Source organism: Terrapene carolina, unplaced genomic scaffold (assembly GCF_002925995.2).
Source record: "Terrapene carolina triunguis isolate 2854851 unplaced genomic scaffold, T_m_triunguis-2.0 Scaffold30, whole genome shotgun sequence".
NCBI classification, from domain to species: domain Eukaryota; kingdom Metazoa; phylum Chordata; order Testudines; family Emydidae; genus Terrapene; species Terrapene triunguis.
The window spans coordinates 7,981,140-7,996,446 of record NW_020664381.1 but is presented as its reverse complement, the minus strand read 5'-3'; the positions used below and the strand labels follow the sequence as shown (position 1 = coordinate 7,996,446).

At 43.5% G+C, this 15,307-nt stretch overlaps 1 protein-coding gene across 1 annotated transcript in view; it reads left to right on the top strand.

The window, feature by feature from the left end:
• Positions 1 to 10,288, top strand: part of LOC112109398 (interferon alpha/beta receptor 1) — a 28,585-nt gene extending 18,297 nt beyond the window's left edge. The window contains exons 7-10 of the mRNA XM_026651399.1: positions 1,837 to 1,991; positions 3,031 to 3,175; positions 5,154 to 5,308; positions 9,859 to 10,288. Of these exons, the coding sequence (XP_026507184.1) occupies positions 1,837 to 1,991; positions 3,031 to 3,175; positions 5,154 to 5,308; positions 9,859 to 10,086 (683 nt within the window). The 3' untranslated portion in view covers positions 10,087 to 10,288. The remainder of the gene's footprint in view (positions 1 to 1,836; positions 1,992 to 3,030; positions 3,176 to 5,153; positions 5,309 to 9,858) is intronic.
• Positions 10,289 to 15,307: the final 5,019 nt, after the last annotated feature.

Genomic DNA, 15,307 nt, shown 5'->3' with positions numbered 1-15,307 from the left:
TATCAGTTTTATCATTGTTAATTTTTTTCAACTCTTTACATTTACTATAAAAGTGTTTTTTAATTGGAGTTAAGGAGTTTCAACCTGAAAAGGCTGAGAAAACATTACCTTATAACAGTGGTCACCAACTGGTTGATCGCGATCTCCGGTGGTACAGTGTGGTTGCCGCTAAGGCAGACTCCCTGCCTACTCCGGCCCCAACCTGCTCCCAGAAGCCGCCAGTGCAGACCTGTGGTCCCAGGGGCGGGGAGGCAGGGGTCTCCTTCCGCGTGCTGCTGCTGCCTGCAAGCAGCTCCCCTGCAGCTCCCGTTGGCAGAACTGTGGGGGCGGTGCTTACAGAGGGGCAGCACGCAGAGCCACGTCCCCCAAGGGCCGCAGGGGTGCATTGCGGGAATGGTGTGAGACCGGGGTAGGCAGCTACCACCAACCGGGAGCCGCTGGAGGTAAGTGCTGCCCGGCAGGAGGCCACACCCCAACCCCCATCCCTGAGTCCCCTCCTGGGGCCAGCACCCAATATCCCCTTCTGCACCCCAAACCCCCTCCTGCACCCCAAGCCCCACCCTGAGCCCCCTCCCAGAGCCAGCACCCCAAACCCCCTTCACCCCAACCCCCATCCCTGAGCCCCCTCCTGGAGCCAGCACCCCATACCCCCTTCTGCACCCTGTACCCCCTCCTGCACCCCAACCCCCAGTCCAGTGAAAGTGAGGATGGGGGAGAGCAAGAAATGGAGGAGGTGGTGGAGTAAGTGGGGCAGGGCTTTGGGGAAGGGGTGGGGCCTTGGGGAAGGGGCAGGGTAGATCTGGGTTGCCCTTAGATTCAAAAAGTGATCTTGGGCATAAAAAGGTTGGAGACCACTGCCTTATAAGATTTGGCTTTTCTTACCCTTTTACTGAAGGCTGAAAATCAATAATGCTTCTCGCCTGGCTTATACCTCTGGGGGTAAAAGAGGAACTGCTTCCTAATCCAGCTGATCAGTTTAAGAAGCACAAAGACTGTCATAGTCCTTGTAATTGTTGCTGGGTGGTAGATGTGAAGGCCTTGCATGTGGGCTTCCCATTGGAGAAGAAATGGGTGGTATGGAGTCTGGATATATTAGTTCAACTTGTTTGTTTTATGCTATATACACCAATCTTTTGAACACAGTTGATCACAAATAGCATGCATGTAATCCCCTTTCGGAAATCGCAGTCTATAGATCAGTGTCTGGTTCTCAGGAAGAAGCTCTGCCCCAAGAATTGACTTCAGACAGAGGAAATAAGACAGTGCAAACTCTCCTGCTGTTTGCAACAGCTCCCCCAACAGAATACATACTTTACCTCAAAAATTAACAATAATACAGCAATTCTTCGAAGAATGGATAATGTTTGCACACTAAGGAAAAAATAACTAAGACTAACTGCCATCTGGTGACACTTATTTTTATTTATACTAGCAGGATAAAAACATTTATTTTCATGTTTTCATTAGCTCTCCCTATTAAATTAAACTATCAAGTAGATATTGCAATGCATGTTTTAAAATTTCAGTAGCTCTATTTTGACTGATATATATCACAACTTCGAAGTATCATTCACAGTGTGACTGAAAGCTCAAAAACAACAAATACAATATTAATGCTAAAACATTAGCGTTAAACGTTTACATCATTGTGCCTACTTTCCCGTCTCCCCCTATTTGTTTTTGTAAAGGTACTAGTAAAAGCCAGATTTCTAGCCATAAATCTGAAAACCTTTGCTGTTAAGGGTTTAATCAGAGCTGTAACATTTTTTATTTACATGTTTTAGCTAACAGATTTTTAACTTTTTTTTTTTGTATGTGTGTGTGAAATGTTTTAAGATGAAATTGGCCCTCCAAGCGTAACAGTAAGCTCTAGTAAGGATTCGCTTCGTATCCATCTCACTCCTCCAGGAGAGTCTGAAAATAAGTCCATGAGTGAATTTTATGACTTATCTTACCGTGTTCTGTACTGGAAAAATTCTTCAGATACTGAGGTAAAAAACTTTTTCAAACTTCTTTAATTAAAAAGGTATAATAATAAGTAACATGATTTTAATGTTACACTAAGACCTTCCCCCTTAAAAAGTTTAATTTCACAAAGAGCCTTGTTATGATTTTCTTGTTGCAGAGCTCACATAAAATGTAAAATCTTGCTGGGATGTATACATCATAAAGTAGGCAAAGATGGTAATATTGGTTGGTTGATGGCAGCTATCCTTCATGATATTGCCTCTGTACAGTCATTTTAGGAATCTTGCATGTATGGCTGCTGATGGATCATTTTTGAGTAGTTGACTGCATGGCTCTCTGGAAGCAGTTTATTTAGGACCTGACCCTGTGCACATTGAAGTCATTGATAAAGCTCCCATTGACTTCACTGGTGCAGGATCAGGCTTTTAGAGAAAAAAATTACTTCAGAAAGTTATTGGCAGCTTTATGGCCACTCAGTTCAAAAACCAGTAATTCTTATATCAGTTACTCCAAGGAGGAACAAAAAAGCTGGCATAATACTAGTTGAATTATATCCCTGTTGATCTAAAAATATTCTTTTTAAATTCTCAGCACTGAAGTTTGTATGGCATTTCTAGTTAATTCAGAGCTAAGGTTAGACTGAATTTCTCTGCATTTATGAATTCACACATTTTTAGTTGACATTTTGATGTGATTTTTCCATTTTTAAACTTGTGTAATAAATTCTTTAACTTTGTTTGTTTTACAAGACTATAATAAGAATGCACATATGAAAAGATATCAGAACACTTAAACATACCAGAAAGTTTGCTGTATGTACAGCTCAAACTTTGAAGTGTACTATTGGAAGCACCTTTTCAAAATAGTGAAAATGGTTGGTTAGTTTGCGAACTAATACTTTCTAAATGTAGTTTTGAAATTGAAACTTTTGATTTGAAAGAGTGAAGTATAATTAAAATTATACAAAAATATTTTTTTCAGTATTGCATTATCTACAATTTTAATACAGTTGAATCAATCACATACTGTTTTTTTAACTTGCATTTCTTATTTTTCTTTCAGGAGAAAATCAAAGAAGAACAGTTGTTATTCACAATCTCTGACTTGACACCCTTGGTTTTGTACTGTTTGAAAGTACAAGCATTTTCACCAGCATATAAAAAAGATGGTCATTTTAGTGATGTGGCATGTATTAAAACGCTTAATGGTATGAAAAGTTTAAATATATGTTTGGGATATATTGAAACTCAGTTCAGAAATTTTTATAATTTAGGCTACAATAAAATGACTTAACCTAAAATATGCAATTTCCTCTGGAAAGACATATTTCTCCATATACTGTAAAATTTGAAGTAACTATTGTGAATTGTGACATCAAAAATCAGCATGATTTAATTTACACTAGTTACATGGGATGGTCCATGAAAATAAAAGTAAATGCAAATCAGAATTAAGTTAGAAAAGTGTGAATTATACTTTGATAGTTTCAAGTTTATTGTATTGTGTCTTAAACTCTCTCTGGGAATAGGTTGGATTAAAAGATCCTGTACTGGTAAGAAGGGGGCAAAGTGTATAGCTCATCACTGAGTGAAATCCCATCCATGTACAGATGGCCAGCACAGGGGATTATTTTTGTCCTATGTGAACACCAAGGGATGATGTTTGTAGAATTTCTAACTGACCTTATGGCTAGAAATGTTTTCAAATATTTAAATTGTCTTAGAGTAACATGGAGTTGTTGGCTTAAAACTATCACCCATATAAACATTACTTATTACATATTGGCACTTATAATCCCCAAATGTGGTCTTTTTTTTCTAAGCAATCTATTTAATTCCTTTTATCTTCATATGACAGACCTTTTATTCTTCATATCCATTTTACTGTTCTTGGGATTTTTTTGATTATTTTTTTCTCCGCAGTAAGAAGCCTACATCTGTAGTTAGGATCCAAGCCATGCCTTACCAACACTCTATAAAGAGAAATTGTTTCATTGATCTTGCACATAATGCCCCATACATCAGACTGTAGGATTTTGTTTTTACATCACTTATCTGGAAGTGGAAAGTACTGGCTGCATTGTCTGTAGCTTTTGAAAGTATATTCAGAATGCAGACAGCTAATGAAAGGGAGAAAAGAAAATGGGCATATTCCAGAGTAGAATGGGTGAAACACTTGTAGTAAATCCCAGGTTCCTCAAAAGAAAGCTTATTCTCTGATGCTTACAATTCTTTGGAATTAAGAGCTGGATTCTGCCATCCTTACTCATGTTAAAACACTTAATATCTTATTCCACAAATCTATTTGATGCCAGTGGAAAATCCACTTGATCCTGCAAGGTGCTGAGAATTCTGGCCCCAATTATTTCAATGGTCTACATACCTGCTTAAAGTTAAGCACACACTGCAGTGCTTTGCTGATTGAGGCACCTGACAAGATGAAGCCTTAAATAGAGAAAACAATATCTTGATTAAAGGCAGCAGAATATGGTTCTGTGACAAGCTGCTGGGGATACCTAGAGCTGTGACACTATGCTACCCCTTTCCATATGAGCTTAAACTTAATTTTTTTAAGTGTTCGTTTTTCTTCAGTAGGTGAATTTCTTAAAATGTTTGTCCCATTAATGCTTAAATTAAATTATTGTGGAGGTTGTTGCCACAGGAAGTAATTGAAGCCAAGAATTTAACAAGTTTCCAAAAGAGATTGGATATCAAGAATATCCAGAGTTGTTAATGATGACAAATTTTGGAAGAGATATTAAACTTCATGCTTCAAAGTTTAGGGCACTCTCAACTATTAATCAGGAAGACACCTAGGTGAGAGGCAGATTGTCCCACATCTGCCTACTGTGTGGTTCTTACATTTTACTCTGGAGCATCTGTACTGGCCACTGTCAGACAGGGAATTGGACTAGATGGACCTTGGCTTTGATCCAAAATGGCAGTTTCTAGGTACCTAAATTTGGTGCTGAAAACCTTTTGCTTTGTTTCAGTAGAATGCTCTAAGCTATTGGGATGGTGTGAAGATTTATTCATATTCATGTAATGCTTTCAAGAAACACTGTAAATGTGAAGTTTTATGGTGTAGCCTTTACATTGTATATGATCTTTAAATATAGAGATCTTGGTGATGGGACACTTCATGAATACCTAGATAAATTAATTATTATTTCTTTATTTTTTTAGATAAAACTTCACCTCTGACTATTTTGAAAACCTTTGTAATCGCCATGATTGCCTTTTTCCTTTTTGCATCATTTTTGATTTTTGGTATATATTATATATCTAGATGGATCAGATATGCGTTCTTTCCATCATACAAACCTCCTTCAAACATAGAGGTAAGGTTTTGACTATCTTTCCAAGAATGTAACTATTCAAGGCTCAAAGAACACTAGAATGTCATCACATAATATATCTGATTCATTGTTCTAAAGAATAGTGTCAGGGAGGCTTGCCAGGATTAGATATCAAGAGTTTAATGATAAAGTATGTGAATTAGTCTGATATCTTGTGATTATTACTGATTTCTCTAAATCTGTGATAAGCAGATATTTCAATTTGTATGGAAAAAAGGGGGACAGCCTATTGAAAGCCATTACGAAATAACATTTTAGGATTTCTACCTTGTCAAGCTGACCCAAAGAAGGGGAAAAGCCCGTATCAAATTTTAGTTTTAAATAAAGGAATGCCTTTGTGCAAATGTTTTTCTTCCAAGCTTCAGGTTTTGCTTTAAAAAAACCTACTTTTTATGGGACGTTACATCCTCTAGTAGCTGATGGATAAAGAATAAGTGGAGTAGATGAGAATGAAGAAAGTTCATGGAGTGCTCCTTTCCCATGAGTTCCTCTGAGTCTCCAACTCATGTTCCCTTCTCTTCTGCCCCCCAACACACCTAATTGTACTGTGGTTGATGGATGAGGAGCTTAACTTTTGTAGCTGTTGTAGACAGCTCTGTTTTCTGTCTTTAGCTCCTTTATTCATTTTAGTTCCATTTTCACCTATTTACTCAACTAAGTAGTTTAACTGTCAGTTCCTTGCAAATATAGGATAAGTTAACTTCTTGAGGTAGTGTGTTAAAGCTGTGATGTGCTCTGGCAATTGTTTTATCTGTTCCCTAGAGATAAGTGCTGAAGGTAGTGAAAAAGTTAAGACAAGACTCGGCCAAAATAATACCAGTCACTCTAGCGTGGCCAAGACAGCAATAGTACGTGAACCTCCTACTCCTGCAGAGGGAAATACAAACATGTGCCAGTAATGATGGACCTGCTTTCCCAGTAGAGGGAGTCTCTTTTATCCAGATCCAAAATCACTATATCTAGTGGCATGGATGATAGGATTTAAAACAGATTTTAAGAAACCTTGTTCTGTAGGTGTGCAACATGTATTAATCAATTCTAGAAAAGTAGACTAGAAAAATGTTATGATTCTAAATGGAGAACTGTATTTTATGGCTGACTGACTAGGATATTGATCCTGTAACCATTCCTATTCAATATATTTTAGAATATTTACTACACTTAAAATCTATGGGTTAATCTGTTTCCTCACTTAATCCATTTGGCAGCAGTAGCAATTTTTCATTTCCCTATTAATGATAAATATCTTTTTTTCATATGACTGTTAGAAGGTTTTGCAGGGTTTATTGAACTTGTATCTGCCAGTAGGAAATCCAGTTCCTAATGGGATCTAAACTTGGTATTAACCTCTCTCCATAAAAGCAACTTTATAATAGGAATTGCAGTTCCATAATTCTTCTAGATAGACAGACTGTGTTTTGATGGTAGACCTTCTTTCTCCTGGTTTTTCATAAGGACAAGGATGTACCTAGACCTCACCCCAAGTTTATCCTAAAGTAATTTCAGCTTTTGATGTTAATCAATATACTGGTTATCTTTCCTGGATCTCATGCTCATAAGGGTGAGTGTAGATTAGCATTCAGACATAGTTTTATTGTTATCTCGCTAGAACTAAGGAGTTTAGGCCTTTCCCAAATTGTTCATTTCCTGTGCTGGAAACTTTAGGGGCTGAACTGTTTCTACACAGTCCTTGTCTAGATGGTCTAGACAGCATATAGAGTAAAGTTAAGATCTCCTCTCTCTCTCTCTCTCTCTCTCTCTCTCCTCCTGCTGGTCTCAGAACTCTCTCAACTAGAGTGGTTGGTACCTCTGTGGCATGTTCCTCTTTTTGAAATATGGGTCTCAAAGTGTGTACTTGTGATATTGGTGCAGTAGCTTCCTGCTCCAAAGGGCTAGAGTCTGTATAATCTTTTGTATTTTGCTGAGCACATTGTGTAAGTGGTTAATACTGTACTTATTAGCACAGTAAAAAAATGAGAAATTAGTTATGGCCATATAGACTGTGGTGTGATGCACGACTCATCCCTGCAGTGCTCCTGCTGGTCGTCTCAGGGAATTAGTGTTTCCAGCCTCCGGAGCGCCCTCTGCAGGCCGATGTCCTGCTGCCGCTGGCCCCCGTGTCCCTCCCAGGACCCGGTGCCCCTTGTCTTTGGGGTGCTGCTCCCTGGAAATACCCCCACAGTCTCAGGGTCTCCCCACCCAGGGGAACCTCCAACCCTCTATCCCCACCTTGCCTCAGTCATGGGCTACTGTCTGTCACCATCTAGCCCCCGCTCACTGGGGCAGACTGCAGTGTAAAAGCCACTTATCATAGGGTTACCATATTTCCACAATCAAAAAAGAGGACACTGGGGGGGGGAGCCCCGCCCAGCCCCCCTCCACTCCCTCCCACTTCCCAACCCCCCCCGCTTCTTGTCCCCTGACTGCCCCCTGCTGAGAACCCCCCACCCTAACTGCTCCCCTAGGACCCTACCTGTCCCCTGACTGCCCCGACCCTTATCCACCTGCCTAAGGCTCTGGGAGGGGGCTTGGGTGGGGGGAGGAGGTCTGGGGTGTAGGTCCTGGGGTGGGGATTAGGGTGCAGGAGGGGTGCAGGGTGCAGGCTCTGGGATAGAATTTGGGTGCTGGGTGCAGGCTCTGGGCTGGGGCAGGGGGTGGGCTTGCAGGACGGGGTGAGGTGTGCAGGCTCTGGGATGGAGTTTGGGGGTGGGAGGCAGTGCAAAGGGAGGGGGTGCCGGCTTTGGGAGGGAGTTTGAGGGCAGGAGGGGGTGTGTGGGAAGGGGGGAGGGGGTTTGGGAGGGAGTTTGGGGATAGGAGGGGATGCAGGGGTGAGGGCTGTGGGTCTGAGGATGAGGGGTTCATGATGCAGGAGGAGGCTCAGGGCTGGGGCAGAGGATTAGGGTGCGGAGGGATGAGGGCTGGGGCTGAGGGGTTTGGGGCGTTGGAGAGGCTCAGGGCTAGGGTGGAAGGGCAGGGTAAGAGCAGCCTGGCTTCCCATTAGTGGATGGGGGACGCTAGGACCCGGGGGCAGCAGACAGCAGTTGCTGCTGGCTCTGGCAGTACAAGCAGGCAAGGGAGAGGCAGGCAGGGAGAGGGGGGCCCACGGAGGGGGGGGGGATGCGCAGAGGGGGGGTGGCAGGTGGAGGCCGGGGACCCATCCAATACTCCTCCGCTCCCTGACTGCCCCCCCCTGGACTCCCCTTACCATTCTGGCTCCACGTGTTTGCAAAACACGCTGCCCGGTGGGTCGGTTTGTGTGTTACACAGGGCTGCAGACAGAGGGAGGGGGGAGCAGGGGAGGGCTCTGGCTGCTGGAGGCCAATGGGAGTGGGTCAATCGGCCCAGCCACCCAATCAGCAGCCGCACTCTGTGTGGAAGGGAAGGAGGGAGGCGAAGGAGAAAAAAAAACCCGGACATTTTAACCTTGTAACCAATTCCTCCCGGACGGCTATTTAGAGACGCAAAAGCCGGACATGTCTGGGGAAATATGGACGGATGGTAACTCTAACCTATTATAGGCAAGGGGAGTTTGGACCTGCTGCCTCTGCCTACCTGTGGGCTGCCCCTACAACTCCAGTACCTAATTGGCCTTCCACTAGGCTACAGCCTGGGGGGTTTTCAGGCCGGAGTTCCACAGCGCCCTTGGCCTTCCCCATAGGGTGACCAGATGAGAGGAAGAAAATATCGGGACACGGGGGGGTTGCCCACCGGCAGAGCCAAAAAAGAAAAAAAAAAAAGCTGAATGCTACTGGCGGAGTGAAATATCGGGACAAATTGCGTCCCGACCAAAGATCGGTCGGGACGCGGGACAAACACCTAAATATCGGGACGTCTGGTCACCCTATTCCCCCAGCCCTGCTCCACTCCAGGTACCTTCTCTCAGGTCCCTCCCTCTCAAAGCTAGAGAGAGTCTGTCTCTGGCTTCAGGCCCCAGCCCTCTTATAGGGGCCAGTTGGGCCCTCATTAAGCCAGCCATGGCCTGATTGGGGCGTGGCCCCCAGCTGAGGCAGCTATCCCCAATCAGCCCCGCTTTTCCTTCCCTGCCTCAGCCCACTCCCAGGGCTGTTTTAAGCCCTTCAGGGCAGGAGCGGGGTGACGACCCCGCTACAGACTGATAGACTGTAAGGCCAGAAGGAACCACCATGATCATCTAGTCTGACCTGCACATTGCAGGCCACAGAACCTCACCCACCCACTCCTGTAATAGACCCATAACCTCTGGCTGAGTTACTGAAGTCCTCAAATCATGATTTAAAGACTTCAAGTTACCAAGAATGCACAATTTACACTAGTTTAGAGACATAGCTAGAGACATTTTGTACTACTTGTCTGTATTTACATACCAAAGCAACCTTTATAGCTAAGTTATTAACTCCTTAAAAAAAGGTGCCATACTATAAGTAGAGACATCATTGTACTATAGAATATAATGGGAACAAGACTGCAAAGCAGCCGCATTAACCAAAGCCAGATTTAAGCTTATAACTAATAATTTTGTTTTTCCTCTCTCCTTCCATTCTTCCCATCTGCAGTGCCTTGGTGGACAACCTTTCAACAGTCCGTATCTGTCAACTTCAGAGGAGCCAACAGAAAATTGTTGTATAATTGAGAATATTGTTATAGAGGAAACAGATCAAACTGATTTTAAAGACTACAAACACTCTAAACAGAGCACTCGAGATTCAGGAAATTATTCTAATGATGATGATACTTCTGGAACTAAAGTGTTAGAAGAAACGCTAGAACAAGAAACAGCATAACTAAAAATAACCTCAAACTTGAGACTGGCAGCCTAACTAGCATTTTGCTGTTCTCATTACATATGAAAGAGTCTTTGCCTGACAAGGGCAGGCTGATGTCAGACTGTTGATCCTAAAGTTTCTAGTTTTGCTTTTAAGTATTGCAAAATTACTTAAATGTGAGGAACAAATATTACTACTGCTCCTCCAGAAAAAGGATATTCTTCTGGTACACCATTTTGGTTGGTATTTGGTACTAGCCTTTCTGTTTACCATGTGGATCCTGAAACATCAGCAAAAGTCCTGTGATGTCTCCACAGAAAAGACAATCTTCACCCATCTATGTTGCTGGTAGTAGATGCCAGCATATGTAGACAGCAGCCTCAAAAGAGAATTCTGCTAAGCTTCCTTAATCCTGCTCTTGGAATTCCTGGTGCCAGTGGTGCATTGTATGTGCTGGTGTCAATTCTGTTAACTTTAAACATATTACTATCAATATACCGTTCTCCCAGACAATTCAGCTAGCTTAGCAAACATGCAGAGGTAGAGGCAGAAAAGGGATTTTTCTCAGGTAAATATTAGCTGAAGGAGTTAAAGGAAAATAGTGGGTGCTTGTTGTAAGAATAGTTTTGGGCAACTTTGTCTTGATCGTTCTAGCCTAACAAGCACTACTACATCCAGAATAAAACAGTGATCTTGCAGATCAGATGTGCCTAAAAGCAAAATCTCAGCCTTGTAAGAACAGAGCAAATTCTATTATGCACATTAATGCCGAAGCAAGTTACGGAGCTTATACTTGTCTGTTTAGTAACCAGATACCCATAAGCTGTAACATTTTTACCCACAACTGAGATGTATTTAAATGTGAAATTCTTTCCTACATTTGAAAATAACAAACGTTTTATTTTCAACTTGTTCTTGAATTCCTACTGATCATAAATGAAGGGCAAACACACAACCATCAAATGGAAATGGCTTTGGAAAATTGGATCCTTTAAATCCCCCACCATAAAGCCAAAAGATCACTAAAATTTATAAACCTGAATCCAACTGATTTTAATGTGGTGCCACATGTACATCTCTAGATACTGGTATGGTTGAATCATCTTTGCTTTAAATAATTCCTCTGTGTGTATGCTTCAATGATTTTTGTATGTTGCTGGGGTAAATTAGTTTTCTCATTATGATTGCACTGCAATTACTAGTTTGATTGATAATTCCTCTTGACTGACAGAATGGCAAGAATAGTCACCATTTACAAACTTTTCCAGCTCAGATCTTACTTTATCAGTGGGCTCTTGTTTATACAAAACATGATACATGCTGCACTGATACTTGAAAAAAATTTACTCCACTCTTGTGGATAATTTTTCCACTCTTATTCTTGTCATATGGGATTTTAAAAATAGTTTCCTGTTTTATGGGGAAAGTTGACTTGGAGTAAGAACCAGAACACGCTCTTCCAGCTTTCATGTAAATTTATAACGTGGTATAGGTAATTGTTGGTTTCTTTCAAAATTTGAATATTTTTAATCTCTAAGATCTAAGTGAGTGTTCCCAGCTCAATCCTCAATACTTATTGGACAGGATAGTATGTTTTATAGGATAGTTTCTTTTTTCCCCAGCATAGTTCTGCTTAGTCCTGTGAAAGTGAGGCTGGAATTGCTTAGGATAATAACCTGTAGTTAGAAAGGAAAATACAGCATTTGGACATGACATGAATTTTCCTCTAACTAGTTCTAGATTTGGGGAACGTTCATTATTTTACCTTTTGGCACTTTGAGCAGAGTAGAAATGTTTTTCTTGTCTCCCTCCCCTCTACCATTCCCTCCCCTTCCCCCCCCCCCAGAAAAAAATCAGTTTTTGGTGGTTGTTTTTTAATGCCCTTGTGAAAGTTTGGCAAATTTGTTTCCAAACATTGTAGGTAAATTGAAAATAACCAGACATCCCTTGAGCTTTTGAATTGTTTGGTTTTTTACTATAGTAGTCTAGGAGGATACATGTGTAAGCCATGCCCACCTCATGTGGCACTTTGTCACTGGTGGTGGCTAGGCCACAGAAATTAGTTTGTAGCTTCCAAGAGATGCATTGGAATAGCCCAGTCTTAGCCCCATTCATTGGCCCGGCCTCGAGTGTCTGATGGTGGTCAGTGCCAAATGTTTTAGAAGTAGACATAAAACGTCCCTAATTCACCTAATTGTTGTAATAGAGCCAAACTCTGGCTTTAGATCAAAAAAATTTCAAGAAGCGCGGGGGAGGGAGGGGAGACGGGACACCTTTAACTTTTGCAGATAACTGTGACCTTGGAGAAGGCAGTGTTGTCTCCTTTTTGGACCAGGGAACTTGAACTTGGAGTCAGAATTGCCTGGGTTCAGTGTACAGTTTTATCAATTAGTGTGGCCTTGGGCAAATCACTTAATAGCTGTACCTGAGTTTGTGACGGTGCTGGGCGATCCTTAATTAAAGGAGCTATAAAACTGTATCATACATACAAATTGTAATTGGATATAGTTTTGCATCTCTTCTTGTTTATGCAGCCGTTAGTGCTTTGTGCTGCAGATGTACCTCCTGGGACTACTTTCCCCAAAAAAGTTATTTTGAAAATAGCATTTCTTAATCATAGCCTATTTCTTCAGCAGTATTTAAGTTTGGAACACATTCTTCCATTTTGGGGGATTTTTTTGTAGATAGTCTTCCTTTGTTTTGTTTTTCTCTTCTAAGGAGAACACGTCCGTTGATATTTCAATGGCTAGTGGTGAAGTATTACTTTTTGGAAATGATCATTTACTGGTGACACAGATTTGGTTGGCTCCATGTGTTATGGCTGTTTTCCAAAGATTATTGTGTTTAATATGAGGGATTTCACTGTAAATAATCAAACTGTTGATGGCTGAAAAATCTCTGAAAGTTACAGGTGTAAGGCTAGCTTAGGCAACTTCCTCTGACTTCAGTGGGAATTGCACCTGTGTACATCAAACTTGTACTATAGTGTCATCCTACTGGATATTTGGTAGTACATTCATTGTATTGCTGATCTGTTCACCACTTTAAATATCTCAGAGGCAGATGCTCTGTAGCACCCGTTTGGGGTTGGCTTCAGTTTCCCCCTTCTCAAATCTCTGAGCAGGAGCTTCACAAGTCTCTTGCTGTTATTACACCCTGGCTGGGCTTGTTTATTGGCACAATTGTAAATTTCCAGTTCCCCAATAGATTTCCCAACTGCCCAGCCAGAATAATTTGGCCCTTGGGACTTTTGTCCTCTGCAGCCTCCTCTTTCTAAGACCACTTTAAGAACAGTCCCAAGCCAAACCTATAATCCACAGAGCCTCTTTAAATCTGCTCTTCCTGGGCTGTTTTTCCTCAGACAGTATTAAGTACAGTCCCCAGCAAAATTAATAAATGGCAGATCCAGCCACCCCTTCCCAGGCTGTCCCCAGAGGCAGACTCCTTTGCTGATCCCAAGATTACTTATTTTCCGCACCATGCTGGCAGTGTCTGTTTCCTCTTTCTCTTCTGAATAACTCTCTGATTTTATATGATGCATGCCCCCGCATTAGGAGGCACTTAACTGACCACAGATGGGTGGGGCCTGTTCCCTCTTAAGGGACCAATCCTAGCTGTAACAATCAGTTTTTGACTTCTATGCAGTCTTTCTGGAAGTGTATTGCTTCCACTTTTTCCACAGGAAGCCCCACTACTCCAAGACTGGTTCCCTGACTTCAGCACCTCTTTCTCACCATGCCCTTCAGCAAGTCCAAAGGCATTTGGACACTGGTTGGAGACTTAGCCATTTGGGAGCTATGCAAACAGCAGATGTTTGCATTGACACAGGCAGGGCCGGAGCAACCATTAGGCAAACTAGGCAGCCGCCTAGGGCGCCAAGATTTGAGGGTGCCAAAAAGCGGTGCCCAAAATGTCTGGGATGCTCACCCAGCACCGGCTAAACGTGTAACCCTCTTTCCTGCCGCTGTGCGAGGGGGGGCTGTGGCTTTGATCAGTTCCGGACGGCCGGGAAATGATGTCTTCCTCCTCCGGCCGCCGGGGGCGCTGCGCTGCTCCCTGCTGCTCTGGCTCTTCCCCAGGGCCCCCACCCCGCCCCCACTCCCCTGACCTCTGCAGCAGGGCCAGGGCTGCACTCACAGAGACCTGGCCCCAGCCGCGCCCCCGTTGAGTGCTGCGGGGTGGTTCCCCACTGCCCTCAAAGCCAGCCCCGCCCACCCGGAGGCCTGGGGCTGCGTAGGGCCCCAGAATATCTTGGGACAGCCCTGGTACCCTCCACCCTGCCCTCAGCCAGTCCCTGCTGCACCCCCCGCCCTACCCGCACCCACTGCCCTGCCTGCAGCCAGCCCTACACCCAACTCCAGCCAGCCCCTGCTCTACTCCCCTGCCCTGCCCGCAGCCAGCCCCTGCTGCACTCCCCTGCCCTGCCCGCAGCCAGCCCCACATCCCCTGCCCACAGCCAGCCCCTGCTGCACCCCCTGCCCTGACCACAGCCAGCCCCATACTCCCCTGTCTCCAGCCAGCCCCTGCCGCATCCCCATGCCCAAAGCTAGACAGCCCCACACACCCCTGTCTCCAGCCAACCCCGCACCCCATCTCCAACCAGCTCCACATCCCCTGCCCTGCCCGAAGCCAGCCAGCCCCACACCCCCGTCTCCAGCCAACCCCTGCTGCACCCCCCTGCCCAAAGCCAGCCAGCCCCACACCCTGTCAGGTTATTCATTTATTTTCATTAAATATGTAGACTAAATCATGAAATTAATAAATTTTCAAGCCGAATGTGTATGTATTCTAATGAACAATTCCACATTATGCAGTATTCATTTTTGAAAGTTTATAATAAGCGATGCTCCGGGGGGCAAGGTGGAAGTTTCGCCTAGGGTGCAAAATATCCTTGCACCGGCCCTGGACACAGGACAGCCTTTTCAAAACAGGATATTTATTAGACAACAGGAATACAGTCTTTAGGTACATTGAGTTAAAATGGTAAAGCAAAACCTTAATGTATAACTGTCCTAACTTACCAGGTTGTCCTTGCTTAGTTAGGTAGCTCTCTCTTTGCTCTGGCCTAGAAGGCAAATTGCACATTTGCAGCAAACCTCTCTGCCTCTGTGGGCATGTTACACAGCAAAAAAAAAAATAGCAAAAAACCCACAACCGCCAGTCTCAGAGCCTGGGTCAACTGACTCTGGCTCCCAGGGCTCAGGCTCTGAGGCTAAAATTAGCCATGTAGATGTTTGGG